Genomic DNA, 17,610 nt, shown 5'->3' with positions numbered 1-17,610 from the left:
TAAAGGCAGTCAGCTAGCTTATACTTTGATATTTTGTGCAAAGTCGCTAAATTAGTTGGACTGAGTGCTAATTACAGATTAGCATGTTAGAACCATAGAATGTAAAGAGGTCTAAAGAGTAAAGATCATTCTAGTCCAACTCCATTTGGTGTAAGAACCCGTTACTGCAGCATTCTTAAAAGATACCCATTCAGACTGTTTAACAACAGTTTAACAGACTGTTTAAGAATCCATCCAACACCTCTCAAAGTAATCTGTTTTGTTTTTTAATTGGCTCTCAAAGTGAAGATTATTTTTTCCTGATGTCCAACAGAATCTATTTCCTTGCAATTTAAACCAAGGAATCGTCGCTTGTTCTACCTACATAGAAGCGAAGCCGAAAGAGATCCTTGCGAGGCTCTGCAGGCTTCCTCGGAGTAAGGAAGGCAACAGCTCCCCTCACCCCCCAGAAAGCAGCGGGATGAAAAAGGCAGCCCTGATGCCGAGGAGAACCTTGCAAGGAGGCGGAAAGGAAAAGCCCGAAAAGGCACCCAAAGAAGCGGGGGGAAGCTTCTCCCGCCTGGTGGGCAGCCATCGAGGCGTTTTCAAAGGCGGCGCCTGGGAGAGATGAGGCGGCGCTCCGGCGGGCGGCGGAGGCGGCTCCGGGACGCGTCTTTCAGCCGGGCCCCGCGCGTGTGCGCGCCTGTTGCCAGGGTAGGAGAGATGCGCCGACTGCGCTTTCCAAGCCACGCTTTCCCGGGTTTCTTCTCCTGGGCCGCACCGCCATATTGAGACTCTCGTAGGCTCTCCGGGAGGCGCAGCGGTTTGCTGGGGGAAAGGGGCGAAGCCGCTCCCCTCGGCTTGCCCCCGGCCCTTTCTCTTCCTCGGGCTGACAGACGCGCTATCCTCGCCCGAAGCCGGCGGGGCCCACTTCCCACACTCGGACGACGCCTCGCTTTCGACCCGCGGCCCGGAGCCTCTGTTCCCTGAGGCAGGTAGAGCCGGTCCTTTTAAACTCCGTCGCTCTTATTTCGGACTCCGGGACCGAAGTCGCCTCGCGTTGTTAAAACCGGATTCAGAACGGCCTTAAAATGGGTCTTGGTTAATGATTGGTGATGGGGGAAGTGGGCTGAATGGTCGTTTCCTTCAAAGATGCATAATTTTGTATTTATTTATTTATTTTGTCATGTTTATGTAGTGTATATTGGAGGTGCGTGACCCATTGAGCGCTGTAGGCAACAAAAATTCATTTTCATGTATTCCAATAGTGTACATTCAAAGTGACAGTTAGTCTAAGTCTAAAAAACGACATGGAAGGGTTTCCCCCCCCCCCAATCCAGAAAGACTTAATCTGAGTATTTGTTGATGTCCCCCTAGAAACAGGAGTACAGGTAATCCTCAATTTACAACAGTTTGCTTAGTGACCATTCAAAGTTACAACAGGCACTGTAAAAAGTGACTTAGGGCTGTTTTTCATCACAGTTGCAGCATCCCCATAGTGATGTGATCACAATTCATACACCAGGCAACTGACTCGTATTTATGATGGTTGCACAGTGTTCTGGGGACTTGTGATCGCCATTTGGGACCTTCTGACAAGCAAAATCAAGGGGGAAGCCAGATTCACTTAACAACGGTGTTACTAACTCAATGACTACAATGATTCCTTTAACAGATGTGGCGAGAGAGATTATAAATTGGGACAAAGTTAACTTAACAAATGTCTCGCGTATTGACATAAATTTTTGGCTCAATTGTGGTGGTAAGTTGAGGACTATCTGTATATAAACCTCAAATCCTACTCCTGCATAGAAATTATTAGAAAGGGAAATAAGGTGGAGTGGTATGATTCCTTTAGCCGGCTGTAATTTTTCTCTACACGGAAATATCTTTTTCCGTATGGAACAGTGGTGGGTTCCTACCGTTTCGGACTGTTTCGGCCAAACTGGTAGTGGATGGTGGCCTGGGTCGCTGGAACCTGCAGTAACCCAGGCCTGCCACACCCCCGAACCGGTTCCCCAGTCTCTTCTGCCATTGCCGGCATGTTTCTGCGCAGGCGCAAAATAGTTTTCAGTCAACTGCGTATGCGTAGCAACATGCGGCAGGCGCACGTGTGAGTGAAAATGCCCTCTCAATGAACTGGTAGTAAACTGGTTAGGAACCCACCACTGGTATGGTAGCATGATTGTACTCACAAAAGTATTTGTGGCCAGCCTCATTATTTCAGATGAATCAGGAATAAAAAAGAATCACTTTGAAAAATTACCTGTACTTGATCTTCCCTTACCTAAGTCACCCAAAGCACATCTAAATAGGGAGACCTAATAACCCCTTTTCTGTTTTTGTTTTTTTTTTAGAATTCAGAAATGTGGGTTGAATGAAATTAAAATTGACATACTTACAGTAGCTGGTTCATACAACACTGCAAGCATTAATATTTTTTCAAAAAACACGCCTATTGTGTGAAGTTAGTTTTTGTGACTTTCTTTCTTGAATTCTTGCAAATTCAACTGATTATGGTTTATTGAATAGATCTTAGCATATGGGAAAACTAGGTGAAATCTGTGATATAATCACACTTCTGTTTCTTTTTTAATTCAGAGTTGATGCCTAGAATTGAATTGAATTTGTTGCTGTAGTTTTCATCAAATGAAACTTGGAGAACTCAGCAAAGAATACTGTTTAAATTTAAGCATTATATCAACACAAAGAAATCTAGTAACCTGCATAGCACAGAACTGGTTCTTGTTTTAGTTCATAGTAGAGAAGTATTTATACAGATTACTCTTGTCAGATATGTAAAAAGTGCCAAAGTCAGAAAAAAGCAGGTTAAAGTAGCTGCTGTGGAAAATGTTTTCCATCATGAAACATCATTAATAAGTCATCTCCACTTTCACTAATTTGTCATTCTGTATTACCCATTTGTCTTTTTTATGTAGTTTGGATCTTCCAAATACTGGAAGTATCGGATCTTCCAAATATTGGAATTCTGCCATCCCACCTTTTATTTTTTAGGGATGCCTATGGAATCCTTCTTCCACTTTAATGAAAAACATGGAATACATATAATAACTGGGCTTAATTGTGGATTTTTTTATTGCATGCCTGTTTTCTGCTTATTTGTTTATAATAAAAGTCAGGGAGGAAAATATGTGGGTGCTGCTGTAACATCTGCTTTTTTGAATCTTATATCTTTTTTTTAATGTACTGCTTTGTGTTCCAAAAGTGTCAAGAATGAAAAAGTTAAAGTAGAAATCAGAAGGAAGAAATTGCTGACCATTAACATTAGCTTTGATATATTGGAGCAAGCAGCTTAGAAATTTCTTATTTTTGTTAAATAACTGAGTGATTGTAACATCTTGTTGCATTCCTTAACAAGATCTTTTGAGCTAGGTCCAAAGGCCGTAAATGCTACTGGGACACTTGCAAATATTTGAGGAACAAGTTCAACCTGCTTTTTAGTGAATGATTATAAGTAATCATAAGTGAACTGCATGGATAACATTTGTGTATCCAAATTAATTTCAAGTCACTGACAAATTGGCAAAATCAAGAAGAAAAATTAGAATGCTTTTTTCCTGTTATCGTAGAGACAGCAGCCAGACTGGGTATGCTCCGTCCATTAACCAATCAGACTGAATCTACACTTATGATGTCATTGGGCCCTTGTGGCTCCTCCCCAGTTTCAGACTCATCCAACCTGGACTGGCTGTGAGAATTGATCTCTCCTCCAAATTATTTAATTATATCTTTAATTGGTGAATTTTTCCAAAAAAATTTGTTGTTCCTTTAAATTGGTTCCTTAAATAATCCTTTATTCTACAAATTGGAGGGAAATTCGAAACTGATCTCTGGCTGCCTCTCCTCAGCCGTCTGATTGCCTGCGGCCACGAGTTCGCTCAAGAAGCCTGCCTTGCAATCAGATCGGCCAGCTCACGAGATACGGCTCCACAGCTATTTCCCCGCGGCGCTCCTTGATTCTGGGCACTCAGACGGACACGCAACCGGCCGTTTCGCCCGCAGCAGCTCCAGGCGAGTCCGGTGGCCATTCTGCAGATTGCCTGGCCACACTTAGTATCGGCAGCCATTTTGTGGGTCGGAAAAGCCCGCGAAGATAGCGGTGGCCATTTTGAGGCTCGGAAAAGCCTCAGAGAAAAAAAATCAGCCATTTTGGATGCTTTAAAAAAGGCGTGAACTCTACAACAGCCATTTGGAGTGCCCAGCAACGCAGGATCACCCCAGATGGACCGGATCAGTAGCGCCTGGCCAGCAAACGGGTGAGACCGTGGCCTAACTTATTGGGGTGTTGATTTATGTTTGGGGAAATGGCTGATCCAGCTATGGATACGAATGCAGGATTAGAGGAGGCAGGGCCATCAGGGGCAAAGAGTAGCAGAAAGAGGCAAGCCAAAGAGGCCCCTTCCTCAGGAGTAAACCCCGAGGTCTCTAAAGCGACTACCAGGACAGAAGCGCACAGGCAGAAGGCCCTTGAGAAATAATTTCAGAGGAAAACAACAACATATTCTAACTGCTCAGCCCTCCCTCCCTCCCTCCGGAGATCACCAAGTGGCATACCCAGCTCCACCTGTCTTGCCTCCAATGGGCCCCGACCCCCCCCCCATCTATTCAGAAGGGGAAATGTCTTTTTCAGAGTCCTCGTCTTCGATGGAACCTGACAACAGAGGCAATTTCTTTGATGTCCCTCTCAATAGGGAACACACCTTTGAACAGGCTTCCCTCCCAGTTACACATGGCCCTGGGGGCCCCCACACCATGTACACCTCTCCTGCTGATATGGCAACCACCATTGCTGAAACCATCAAACAGGTCATGGCTGCTGGCCTACAACAGCAACCCCAATCTGCTCCATCACATGGCTATAAGCATAAATCTTCTGCTGTAGCTCAACAACCTGATTCCTCTGCCTCTACTTCTCAGGCCTCAATTGGTGGGGAGCAAGATAACCTGTGGGACTCAGACCTATCTGATGACGAGGTAGTCACCCCAGATACCCCTGCCTTTACCAGATTATTCAAAACTGATCATTTCAAGTCCCTTCTACTTAAGGCCATTAAAGCTGCTAACTTACCATCTTCTGCTTCAGCTTCTACTTCATAGGATAAACCGACAGAACCGGCTTCAACTGAGGGTCCCAGTACCCCATTCACTGAACCCACAGTGGAAAAAGAGGTGATCCCTGTTCCCAAGATATTCCTGAACGTCATCCAGAACAGTGGAAGTCTCCAGGCACGGGCCCACAACCGACCAACCTTGACAAACGTCTCTACAACATTGCACCAGACCTCACCAAGTTCTTCGAGACTCCCCCAGTTGACGCACCAGTTGCAACTCTGTCTTCACCTACTGTGGTCTCTGGAGTCCCTGAGGAGGTTCTCAAGCCTGAGGAGAAAAGGTCATATCAAACCTTAATCAAAAACTATCAGGCTGGGGCCTGGGCTGTTAGGGCCTCTACGGCCACTTCCTTTTTCTCCAGGGCGGCCTTGGTTTGGATTGAACAGCTTCAGGAGCGCAACACTCATACTGACACTAGATCACATAGAGATCTCAATAACATCAGGGCAGCAGTTGAATTTGTGGCTGATTCTTCCCTTAATGCTGCTAGATTCACTTCTAAAGCCATGGCCTCTTCGGTCATGGCCAGGCGTCTGCTTTGGCTCAAGCCATGGCAGGCGGATGTCCGTACCAAGTGGCACCTAGCAGCCTCCCCATTCAGTGGCACCCAATTATTTGGTAAACTCTTAGATCTGTACCTCATGGAATCTAAAGACAAGCGCAAGGTCCTTTCATCATACAAGAAACAGGACAGTCAGCCCATTCCCTTCTATAGGAGGTCGCCCTTTCGACCGGCGGATGGGGGACCTTCCTTCCCCCGTCCACAACACCAATCCTACACTCCCAGACAGGGATCTCACCAGGACAGGTCCAGTAGAAACACACATTTCCCCTCCAAGAAATCTTACCGTGGGGGAGGCAACCGCCATTTTTCACATAGGAAATGACTATCTGGACTCTCTTCCAATCGGAGGCCGCCTGGCGTTCTTTGCTCACCGCTGGGAGGAGACCACAACAGACAATTGGGTACTCAAAACTGTCAAATTTGGTCCCATGCTAGAATTCCTCTCCATCCCCCAGGAACACTTCGTGCCATACCCGGTCTCTTGGTGTCCTTGCAAGAGGGCACTGATGTAACAGGCCATTCAGCACCTGTTGGAGATCCGGGCCATCCAACAGTTCCTCCCCATCAGGAAGGGCAGGGTTTTTATTCCCGCCTGTTTGTGGTACTGAAGAATTCCGGGGGATGGAGAGCAATTTTAGATCTAAAAACATTGAACCGCCACATTGTCCATCAGCGGTTCAAAATGCATTCTCTGCACATCATCCTCCAGGCGGTCAGGAAAGGCGACTTCCTCACATCGGTAGACTTGACCGAAGCTTACCTTCATATCCCCATCTTCATAGACCACCGAAAATATCTCCACTTCTCCTATGGGAGAGGCACTTCCGTTTGGTCTATCCTCTGCCTCTGGGATATTCACAAAGGTACTGGCAGCACTAGCCACCCACATCAGGTCATCCCCAGTTCGGATTCTCTGTTACCTGGATGACATCCTCTTGTTGTCCAAGTCTCCGGTTCAGGCAGAAAGAGATCTCGCCCTCACCATTCACACCTTGTGGAATCACGGGTTCGGGGTGAATCTCAAAAAGAGTCACCTCATTCCCAGCATTCACCTTCTCCACCTCAGGGTCTTCATAGACACCATGGCGGAGAGGGTGTTCCTATCCAACAACCGCATTCTCAGTCTGAGGGAACTTGTCAGGAAGGTGCTACATCTACGCAGGGCATCCCTCCTTCTTCTCTCCCACGTCCTGGGCAAGATGGTATCCTGCTTCAGGATTGTCCCGTTGGCCAGGTTTCACAGCAGGAGCCTTCAATGGTTCATGCTTCCACATCAAAAGGCCAACAGGAGCAGCTCTCCTCTCAGGGTCCCCCTTCCCAGACAGGTATTATAGTCTCTCAAATGGTGACAGTCCCCGGCGATTTTGCAAGGGACCTTGTTCAAAGAGCCATGCCATCTCACACTTACGATGGACGCAAGTCAGTGGGCAGAATCTCACCTGTCATCTCTCAGGGCAGAACACATCTCAGGGGTCTCCAACGTCCAAGCAGACTGGCTGAGCCGGATAACAATAGATCAGGCGGAGTGGACCATCCATCCGAGCCTCTTCCATCGACTGACACTATGGTTCAGCCTTCCAGTCCTAGACCTGTCATGACGGCAGACAACAACCAGGTACCCAGGTATTACTCGAGGTTCATGGACCCCATGGCAGAAGGAGTAGACGCTCTCAGATGCCAGTGGCCCAGGGGTCTCCTGTACGCATTTCCTCCCCTTCCCCTCATTCAGAGGGTAATTCAAAAAATGCTGGAGCAGGAGGCAGAACTGTTGCTGCTAGCGCCGAATTGGCCACGCCAGCCTTGGTATGCCGACCTAGTGACTGTCAATCTCCACCCCACAGCACATCCCACAGTCTCTCCTGTCTCTACACCAAGGGTCAGTTTGTCATCCCGACCCCCAGTGGCTGCAGTTAACCACATGGCGATTGAGCGGCAAGACTTAACAGCCAATAACATCTCCCTCGACATCATTGCTACCATTCAGGCATTACACAGAAGCTCTACTAACAGCATTTATGATGCCATGTGGTGGACTTTTGCTCTGTGGCGTTCCAACCAGACTGTTGACCCACTTAGGCATCCATTCCACAGATATTGGACTTCCTGCAGAGGGGCTTGATCAGGGACTTACCCCTAACACGCTACGCCAACAGGTGGCCGCTCTGGCCTCTGTTCTGGATGGCCTGGCATCCGAGCATCTGTCTTCTCACCCCTTGATCCGGAGATTTCTCCATGGAGCATCCAACCTGCGTCCCCCTGCTGTACATAGATATCCGACTTGGGACTTACCTCGTGTCCTAGAGGCTTTGACTTCCGCGCCCTTTGAACCTATGAGATCCGCTTCTTTGAAACTGTTGTCCTTTAAAACACTGTTTTTGGTGGATGTAACCTCAGCCAGACGTATTTCTGATTTGGCTGCAAAGACAGTCAGGCATGACTTGTGCGTGTTCCATCCAGACCAAGTTGTCTTAAGACTGGACCCGACATTCATACCGAAGGTCAATAGCTGTTTCCACCGAGGTCAGGAGTTGACCTTACCTGATTTTTGTCTGTCTCCACATCACAAGAGGGAGCGCAAGTGGCACACTCTTGACGTACGTCGTGCCCTCAAGATCTACATCGACCGCACCGCCTCGTTCCGCTACTCGGAAGCTCTCTTCATCGCCTTTCGTCAGCCTCCTTGAGTACCAAGGCTTCATCGTCTAGTCTGGGGCGCTGGATAAGAGCCTGTATTAAACTGTCTTATGAACTTCAATCCATACAGGTCCCTGCAAACATTACAGCTCACTCTACACGCAGCGCTGCGACATCTGCGGCTTGGTCCACTCAAGCTACCTTAGAAGAAGTCTGCCGGGCGGCCACCTGGGCATCTTCCACAGTCTTCATACGTCATTACAAGTTGGACAAGTATGTGTCGGCTGACGCTGCTTTTGGGTGCAGGGTGCTACAAGTGCTTGTGCCCTAACGTACCTTTCTTTACAATTTCCCACCCTAGTGGACAGCCCAGTCTTTGGTACGTCCCAGTCTGGCTGCTATCTCTACGATAACAGGAAAATGGGCGTTGGTTCTTACCTGATATGCTCATTTTCTGGTAGAGTAGAGACAGCAGCCAACCCCGTCCTGGTATGGGTCACGCGAGGGAATTCCTTGTGCGGAGGAGAGAGATACAGTGACTATGGACTTTCACTTTTTGCTCTCAATTCTCACTTCAGTCTATAGTTTTCCTTCATCTGAAACTGGGGAGGGGCCACAAGGGCCCGATGACATCATAAGTGTAGACTCAGTCCGATTGGTTAATGGACGGAGCATACCCAGTCTGGCTGCTGTCTCTACTCTACCAGAAAATGAGCGTATCAGGTAAGAACCAACGCCCATTCTCAGCATTTTCCCCCAGTTCAGGCCAAAAGATTTGAAATAGCAGTGATTTGTCATGAACACAATTATTCTAAACATCTGTAATTTAGTTTTTACTTTTTGCTGCTACTTCTTTCTGCTTTGTTTCTTTTTTTTTCTTTTTTTGCTGCTAATTGGATTAAAAGCCATTTTGTATGCTATGGCAACTTGGATGGAGACTGATAACAATGAAGATGTAAGGTAAAATATACCCCATAGGGTAAGATATATAGAAAGTTATTTTTGAAACAAATCTTAGCCAAATATGAATTTATATACTGCTATAGTCAACAGAGGTTCCCAATGGTGAATATCAATAAACACACCAAATAAAATTCAATAAATGCAGTGCTCATATATGTGGTTCTTTAATTTCTCTGCTAGATTTAATACAATTTTCTTATCAAGGTATTCTATGGTGCTTATCAGAGATTACTTTTATCTGTTACTGACAGCATTTGGATTTAACTGGCTAGGATTGAACACATTGTTAACCAGTGGTATATTAAGTTAAATAATTATTTTGTAAATTTTACGTTTGGCAAATTATCAGGTTACTCAATCAAATAATATATTTTCTTTAGAGTTTAAATGAAATTTGTAAAAATTGGAGTTTTATTTGTTTAAATTATTTTAAATACTGATATTTGGGAATAAATAGTCCATGGAATCTTTCAGGCTTGGAACAATTAAATATGTTCACTTTGTGTCTATTAACTGATTTTGTATCAGTACAATGAAATGACTGTATGATCGGGATTTAACAAGGTGTTTAAAAATAAAAATAGGGCTGAGTAATTTTTGCTATATATAATGTAATACCTCGCTTTTTTCTTATTAGGTGTAATAAAAATATAAGTATGTATACAGATAATATGCATATGCCTGAGTGACCAAAACGTTTAGTAAAAACTAAGCTCATAATTTAAACAGCTGCATAGCTGTAAATATAATTAAGTTTCCAAAAAGAGAGCCTGGCTAAGTTAGATCCACTTTAGAAGTGTATTTTACTTTTGAATAATGCTGCTTGAAATAGATCAAGTGTACATATTTACTTGTTTTGTTCTTCTATGTCTCATTACAGTTACATAGACAGAATGGCAGACCTGGTGGCTGTCTGGGAAGTAGGCCTGAGTGATGGTGTTCACAAAATTGAATTTGAACATGGGACCACATCAGGAAAGCGTGTTGTGTATGTAGATGGAAAGGTAGGACACTTGCATAAAATGCACTCAGTTCTTTGGAAAACAACAAGTTAACAATTTGTGTATGTAAAACATGGTTCACTGAAAGAATGCTTCCCAAGAAAGCTTTTCTAATTGGTGTTGAGCAGGGCTGGGCAGTTAATTTTCCCAAGGGGCCACATGAGAAACAGGGACTGTTGTGGAGGACCACTGACATTGCCTCAATGCTATTGATGCTACGGGCAGGACTGGGACCACCTGCCAGCCAGATGCAGCCTACAGGCTATAAAATGCCCATAGGCTTTTCTGGCCACGCTTCCAGTTTATTTTCTTATTTCTTTATTGTTGACAATTTCCCTTAAATCTTTTCCTTTCTATTCTTTTCCCTCCTGTCGATCTCCTGTTGAACCATGGAGTCAATCCTGTTTTCATTACCATAAATAGACTTCAGTGTGTGAGAAATGTGGCCCGTAACATCAAAAAGTCCCTCAGTTGTCTTCTCCTGTACCAGACAATTGCTTTTGAGTAGAATAACCTTTTACTCTGAGAGAGTTTTGAGGCCAAAAGTGAGAGCTGTTTTATGAGACTTTTCATTCCTCCAGATCCTTACTGTCATTATTACAATGAGAAAGAGGTTGGTTGCACCATTATTTGATAGATTCAGGTTCAAGCATTTTAACCCATCGATTTCAGGGATAAGTATGAAGGGTCCTTGATTAGTATAAGGGATAGGTATTGATAAATTTAAGGTTCCCTTAAATAACTATCACTTGAAATACTATCTTTATATACACTGCCTTTTACACATGCTGAAATGAGACTTTTCAATAGTTTTTAGTTACCCAAATTTTATTTGGAATCAAAATTATAGAAGGAGGTTTAGGCTAAGTAAGTATTTCATTCTTTTTGAAATTATATTTTAAGAGAAACAGTATACAAATATATTGAATAAATAATAATGTTGAAGTAAAGTTTTGAACATTTGCTATTAAAGATAGTGCATTTTTATGAAATATTTTTCTTCTGAACAGATATTGAGTTCAGCTTTTGGCTATTAGAAGAATATTTATTCACAACTTTAAACTGATAAATTAGTTTTCTTTGCTAATATAGGCAAAAATATACAATAACCAATTTGGAATTTCAGTATTTTCTTGAAAACACACATCACTTGAATGCATAGTGCAAAGAATGAATGCCTCATGGTACTAGAATCTTGTTGTCAGTCTTGCTGCAGATGTTATATAGAAAATTATTATTTAAGATATACACATGTATATTAGGAAATTGAGAAATATTGCAGTCATAATAGATATGAATGAGCAACTGGTTAATTGGAAGGATGGCTTAATTATTAGATTGCTTTTTAGGCATAATTTTTCCTTACCTAATTCCTTTCATTCCATTTTTTATCATTCCCCACTATACTATCTTTTTTTTTCCAAGTAGAAGGATAAAGAAAGGGGCATGCTGACAGTATGATGAAATTATATTTCTGGCTTTTGGGAACTGAACTCCAGCTCCTGCCAGTGTATTTGAATGATCCCAATAATCCTGGGTAGGTTTTCTTTCTCTATGAAAGCAAAAAAGCAGATGAGGTAGAAGATGGAAGAGGAGAGTAGATCTATTTCATCCAAATGACCAACACAGTATGCAAATGCTTCTATCCCAAATTGAGGGAATAAGTATGTGAGTAGAATCTGAGTAGGTAGCACATCTTCTTCCAGCTTCCTATCACATTTGTCCAAATAAAAAGTCAGGGTCAGCTACATTGTTTCCTTTGGTGAGTGCATATTGTTGTCGCATATACTTTTTAAAATATGATTTGAAGTGGCTGCAGGCCTGACAAGCAGTTTCTAGAATCTTGGCATATAGCCTGAATCTTATTCTTGTAGCTTTAATTCATACAGCCCTGTTAGGTGATAGTTATTTGTATGACAATCCCTGAGATATTTGAAGTCTGCCATCATGTCTCCCCTCAGTTATCTAAACCTATTTACAGGTCATTTATCTTTCCAGATAGAGTTTACTTTCTGGACCCTGCTTGTGTGGGGAAATGCTAGGAATTTTAAAAATAATTATACTACTAATAATACTGTGAGAGTATTTTAACACCATCAAACAACACCTATTCATCCTATATCCTTAGAAGGACTCGATAGGTAGATAAAATGCCAAATCCAGTCTAAACATATCACTGACTACAACAAACCATTATAATTCACCATGTTAGTAAACATCCTCTGAACTTGCTTTTCAGTTTGTTTTTCTTTTTGAAGTGTAAAGTGTCTCAGAAATGGGATACAATCAGCGTAGAATAACATTTAATAATTACTTCCTGTGATTTGGATTCTATGTTCTTGTTAAGGAAATATTACCATACAATAGGATGACAGGATAATAGATCTTTTGATTACATCTGATTTGATCATTTTTTGTAATAATAAAACAAAAAAGTTGATTTGTATTATGGCAATCAAGTTTTCAGAACTGAAGCAAAAATATGTTTGTATTAAATGTCTTTTTTCATCCTTAGGAAATAATAAGAAAAGAATGGATGTTTAAATTAGTGGGAAAAGAGACATTTACAGTTGGAGCAGCTAACACAAAGGCTACTATTAATATTGATGCAGTCAGTGGATTTGCATATGAATATACTCTGGAAATAGATGGAAAAAGTCTCAAGAAATATCTGGAGAATCGGTCAAAAACAACAAACACTTGGGTATTACACCTAGATGGTACAGATTTTAGAGTTGTTTTAGGTATGTTGTCCCTTGTTCATGTACTATTTTAGTTATACTTTGGTACTTTCCAATATAAATGCTACAACCCATTTATTTGAAATAAAGACTAAGGGAATCTTTATAGAAAATCAATATGTGTGGTGGCTTAGAGTTGACAATGCCTTCATGGCACATAATCAGGTTAGTTATATACATTTATCTTGGAGATATTCTGTGATTACTACAAGATCTCTTGGATCCGAAAAGGATTTGTTAAATTAGTGTTAAGTTTTAATAACTAAGTAGTGTGTAATTTACTAGCATCGGTTTACATTTAGTGTTGAATTTTAACTCTGTATTGTTGACAATGTGATTATTGTATAACAAAATAGAAAATAGCATTACTATAAATCCAGAAAACATCATGTTGGACATATACGTGGCTATGGGCATAACTATGAGAATTAAGGATACTAGCTAACACGCTGGTTTTAAGATAATAGCAGCATTTTGTAAATAAATCTGTGTCTACTGTCAACCTGTATCTGCTACCATAATAACCTATTTTTTTAAAAAAAGTCACATGCAGCATTCTCTAACCCTTTGCAAATGGTAGAAGCCTTTCTAATTTCAGAAAGGCTACCAGAATCAAAGTCCTTCTGTCAAACTGGCATCAGCTATAGATTTGATAACAATGTACACACCCAATTTCAGTAGCCACCCCAATTTTCAAAAGGTCAAACCTTTTAGGCAGTTTTGAGTTTTTCAGAAATACAATTTTTAAAGTATTTTTTTAAATTGACTAGTTACAAATTGACAAGCTACATTCAAAAGGCATCTTTTACATAGGATTGTCCTTTTTCAGATTGAATCTATTTTCTATTAAATTGATATACATTTAACATTCTTGCAGTTATAGAATAAGCAGGACTTGTCGTTGTTACAGTTTAGTGCATTTCTCTTAAGGATACCATTCATTCTATTCTTCATTCCATTGGATTCTTTTCCATCAGCATTCTGTGGCCGCTTGACATTCTATAGGTTTGCTGTTAACTTTTTATTTTCTGAAAAAGCACTATATTGTAACTATATGAACAACTATCATGCATATAATGAGATTTCATCTGGACCAGAATGCAATTAGAAATGCATTTATAGCATTTTGTAGAACTAAATCAAAATAAAACCATGTAAACTGCAAAAGAGCTTTGGTTTGGGTAAAACTTTTATACATAAGATGTTGAAATTGTATATAATAATTTATGTAGCAATTCTTTTGTGATTTTTTTCTAGAAAAAGATACAATGGATGTATGGTGTAATGGTAAAAAAGTGGAGACAGCGGTATGTAACATCAAAAACATAATTTAAGTAGGTTATTTTAGTTGAAAATAATTAAGTCATAAATTAGAGAGGCTATTTCATAGCATCTTTCTCTCTCCCACAAGAAATTGACAATTAAGACAAAATAATTGAGATAGCTGAATAGCTTAACAAGCAATCATGAGCTATAGAGGGTTAGGAAACCTGTGGCCTTCCAAATGCTGCTGAAAATCTACTCTTTCAACAACTCTGCCAATTGTCCTACTGGCTGCGGATGGTGGAAGTTATAGTTCTGCAGCATTACCAATATAAAATAAGACATAAATTAACAATCATGATGGTGTCACAGGTTCATTTTTAGATGATAACAGACACAACAGAGAAGGTAAGCAGAGTTGTATTTTTTCATGCAGGAGTTAATGCTGTTCAGCAAATAGAAAAGTGCAACTTTATCTTTATGAGGCTTCTTTTTTTGTTTCCATATCTCAGCTTTCAGTCTGGGAACAAAATAAGCTATGATTCAAGCTGTTGCTCCAAATTGATAACTATCACTTAAGTGATGCTGAGTTCACCTCAGCCACTATGAAATTTCACTTTCATTTCCCTTTCTCTTGCCAACCCTTTGTCATCTGGTTACTGCTTTCCTTGTAGTGTAGTTTGAACAATACATCTCTGTTGAATGAGTTGAGTCATTTGGAAGCGACCCTTGGCTCTTCCAAATGGTTGTATCTCTCTTTGTTTCACTGCGGTATGGTAAATAAATAAATCTTTGTTTCACTATTGAAAGCAAGATTGACTTATTCATTAGGCATAATGGGCAAAGGGCTCACAAAAATATTTTAATGTGGTTTTTTTTTAAATCAGAAAAAAGTGAAGTAGAGCTTACTTATTTTGGTGCCTTTTTTAAAAAAAATATTTCACCACCTTTTAATAAAAACAAGCAAGACACTCACAAAATGTGAACAACAAATCTTGTTTGTAGCTATGTGTGACAGACATAACTAACTGGCCACAACTTATTATTATTACAGAACAATATTTATTATTTACTCCCTGTTTCTTTGTAAACAAGCAAACAAACCAGAAAATATTGAAATTCCTATGGAATGTAATTTTTAATATTATTGTTTTTATGGAAGAAGGGGGCCTCACCAAAACAAAAATGTATGGGGCTTACAAAAGTCCTCATGCTGCCCTGCCCTGAAAACTGTTTTTCCTTTAACTAGGCTCCTACTCCTCCTTCTCTTCCTCTTAGTCTTTCAAAACTCCAACTCATCTTTGCTGACTCACAACAAGGCACTTTTTCAAGAGGCAACTGAACTTTCTCGTTTTTCTTTGAAGACCTTTAGCTTCTCATCCAAGAAACTTCTTCAGAGCTGAGCGAAATGTCTTCGAAGAAAAAACAGAAAGTCCAGTTGCCTCTTGAAAAAGCCCCTTTGGGACAACCATGACCTGGATAACTGAGAACCGCCATGACATGTCTCACAAGTTCTTTCCCTAAGTTGAGTTTTCTTCATTCCTTCAGCAGAAAATCAAAATCATACGTTAGTATTGAAAAGCTCCCACTACCTTTGCTGCTGCCGGAGCTCCTTTTATCACTTAGTTTAATAGCTGGGAGGTGGAAAAAATACAAAAATCCATGCATGTTCTAGAATGCTTATGCCTCTTACAAAAAGGAAAGAACTACCCTTTTCCAAAAGCTTGGCATCGGCTTCCAGATCAAAACAACTCACAAGAGCAATAGGTGGTTTGCTCTTTCCCAACCTTTTGCACAGCTAAACTCTACTACAAGACAAATGGAACATTTCTTTGATAAATTTCATACAGTACATAAAAAGATAAAATATTTGCATGCTTTCAGTTCAAATGGCATTGGCATCTTTTCTGAAATTCCTGAAGTCACGGAAAAGTTAAAGGCAGAGCTTGCTGTCCTATTTGTATGCTGTAATGTTTCATGCTTTGTTGAAAGTAAAATAATTTGATAGCTAGTAAAAGTCTGAAACATTTGTGAATCATTAAATGGCTTTTTTATTTTTTTTGCCAGGGTGAATTTGTAGAAGATGGGACAGAAACACATTTCAGTATTGGAAAGCACAACTGTTATATCAAAGCTATCAGCAGTGGAAAGAGAAGGGAAGGAATTCTTCACATGCTCATTGTGGATGATGGAGAAATTCCAGAGGTTTTGGAATAGCTTTCAGAGACTAATGCAGATAAAAATATCAGGGATTTTCAATTACTGCGGTACAATTGACAACTTTAATGTGTACTTGTTCATTGAGTCTGTGATGGATTTTTTAAGTTAAGAGCATAGAAAATTCACTAGAGGGCCAAATAAATATGTAAAGTTATGTATAATCTATTATTTTGTTATATAGGGACACTGAAGGGGAAATCAACTAATGTAGAAATTGTTTACATGGGACATTTTAATAAAATAGTGCAGAATAAAAGAGTCCGTTTGTTCATTTACATATCGGAATGTTTTTTAATCCCTTTAAATTAAGCTTATTTTTTTTAAAAAAAAACTTGGTGTGTACTGCACTGAAAGACTAAACATATCTTGTTTAGATTTATGATCAGTGAAACTGATACTGGACATCTGCATGCCTATGAAGTCAACTTTCAGCTCTATATACTAGGATTGATATAAGAGCCCCATAATCTTCCCTATGTAACCCTTTCATTCTATGGGCCTAAGCAGAACTATCTAATGAGTTTCCAATGGTTTTCTTATATGCAGTTATCAGGAAGGTTTAAAGTGGATAAAATGTCTTTGAATAATGTAGGACTGAGTTTGAAATAGAATTATGCACAAATGATGTGCATGTAATTGCCAAAATGTATACACTTTTGTGGAAATATGAGTTAGAAGAACAAGAAAGAATGTAAGATAAAATGGGCTAAGACTTTTCATCTCAACATACAAATGGATTGATCGGAAAATAGATGGTTGAAAGGACTACATTATATAGTATTTACAGGGGTGGGCTGCTGCCTGGTTGGACCGGCTTGCCCATATTAGTAATTATGACCACCGGCTGGGCCTACCCACCTGCCCCGGTGCTATCCCATCCTATATATCTCACACTCTGGCTTGCTCACCCCGCCCACACAGCCCAGCTGATTTCCACACCTCACCCGCCGTGCGCATGAAATCGCTATGTTTGAAGCCGCGCGCAAGCACATTTTCGGTTCTGCACTAGGTGAACCAGTTGTTAAATATTGTGAAGCCCACCTCTGAGTATTTACATTATATTTTAGCCTTAAAGAGAATTTCAAATATTTATTGGAAATGTGAACAACAT

General features: G+C 40.9%; 1 protein-coding gene across 7 annotated transcripts; it reads left to right on the top strand.

Annotated features, from left to right (window-relative positions):
* Positions 1–573: 573 nt before the first annotated feature.
* On the top strand, positions 574–16,755 carry FAIM (Fas apoptotic inhibitory molecule). 7 transcript variants are annotated; one of them, XM_081940367.1, is made up of 6 exons: positions 574–970; positions 9,217–9,271; positions 10,155–10,278; positions 12,791–13,019; positions 14,274–14,323; positions 16,347–16,755. In XM_081940367.1, the coding sequence occupies exons 2-6, from the start codon at positions 9,231–9,233 to the stop codon at positions 16,494–16,496; spliced, it is 594 nt and encodes a 197-aa protein (XP_081796493.1). In that variant the 5' UTR covers positions 574–970; positions 9,217–9,230; the 3' UTR covers positions 16,497–16,755. The 7 variants fall into 7 exon arrangements, with proteins under 7 accessions (XP_081796493.1, XP_081796492.1, XP_081796496.1 ...); XM_081940366.1 differs by having other exon boundaries at positions 575–974; XM_081940370.1 differs by lacking the exon at positions 9,217–9,271 and having other exon boundaries at positions 575–970.
* The last annotated feature ends 855 nt before the right edge of the window (positions 16,756–17,610 follow it).

This window comes from Natrix helvetica, assembly GCF_964273705.1.
Source record: "Natrix helvetica genome assembly, chromosome: 1".
Taxonomy (NCBI): Eukaryota; Metazoa; Chordata; class Lepidosauria; order Squamata; family Natricidae; genus Natrix; species Natrix helvetica.
This window is presented reverse-complemented; position numbering and strand designations above follow the sequence as displayed.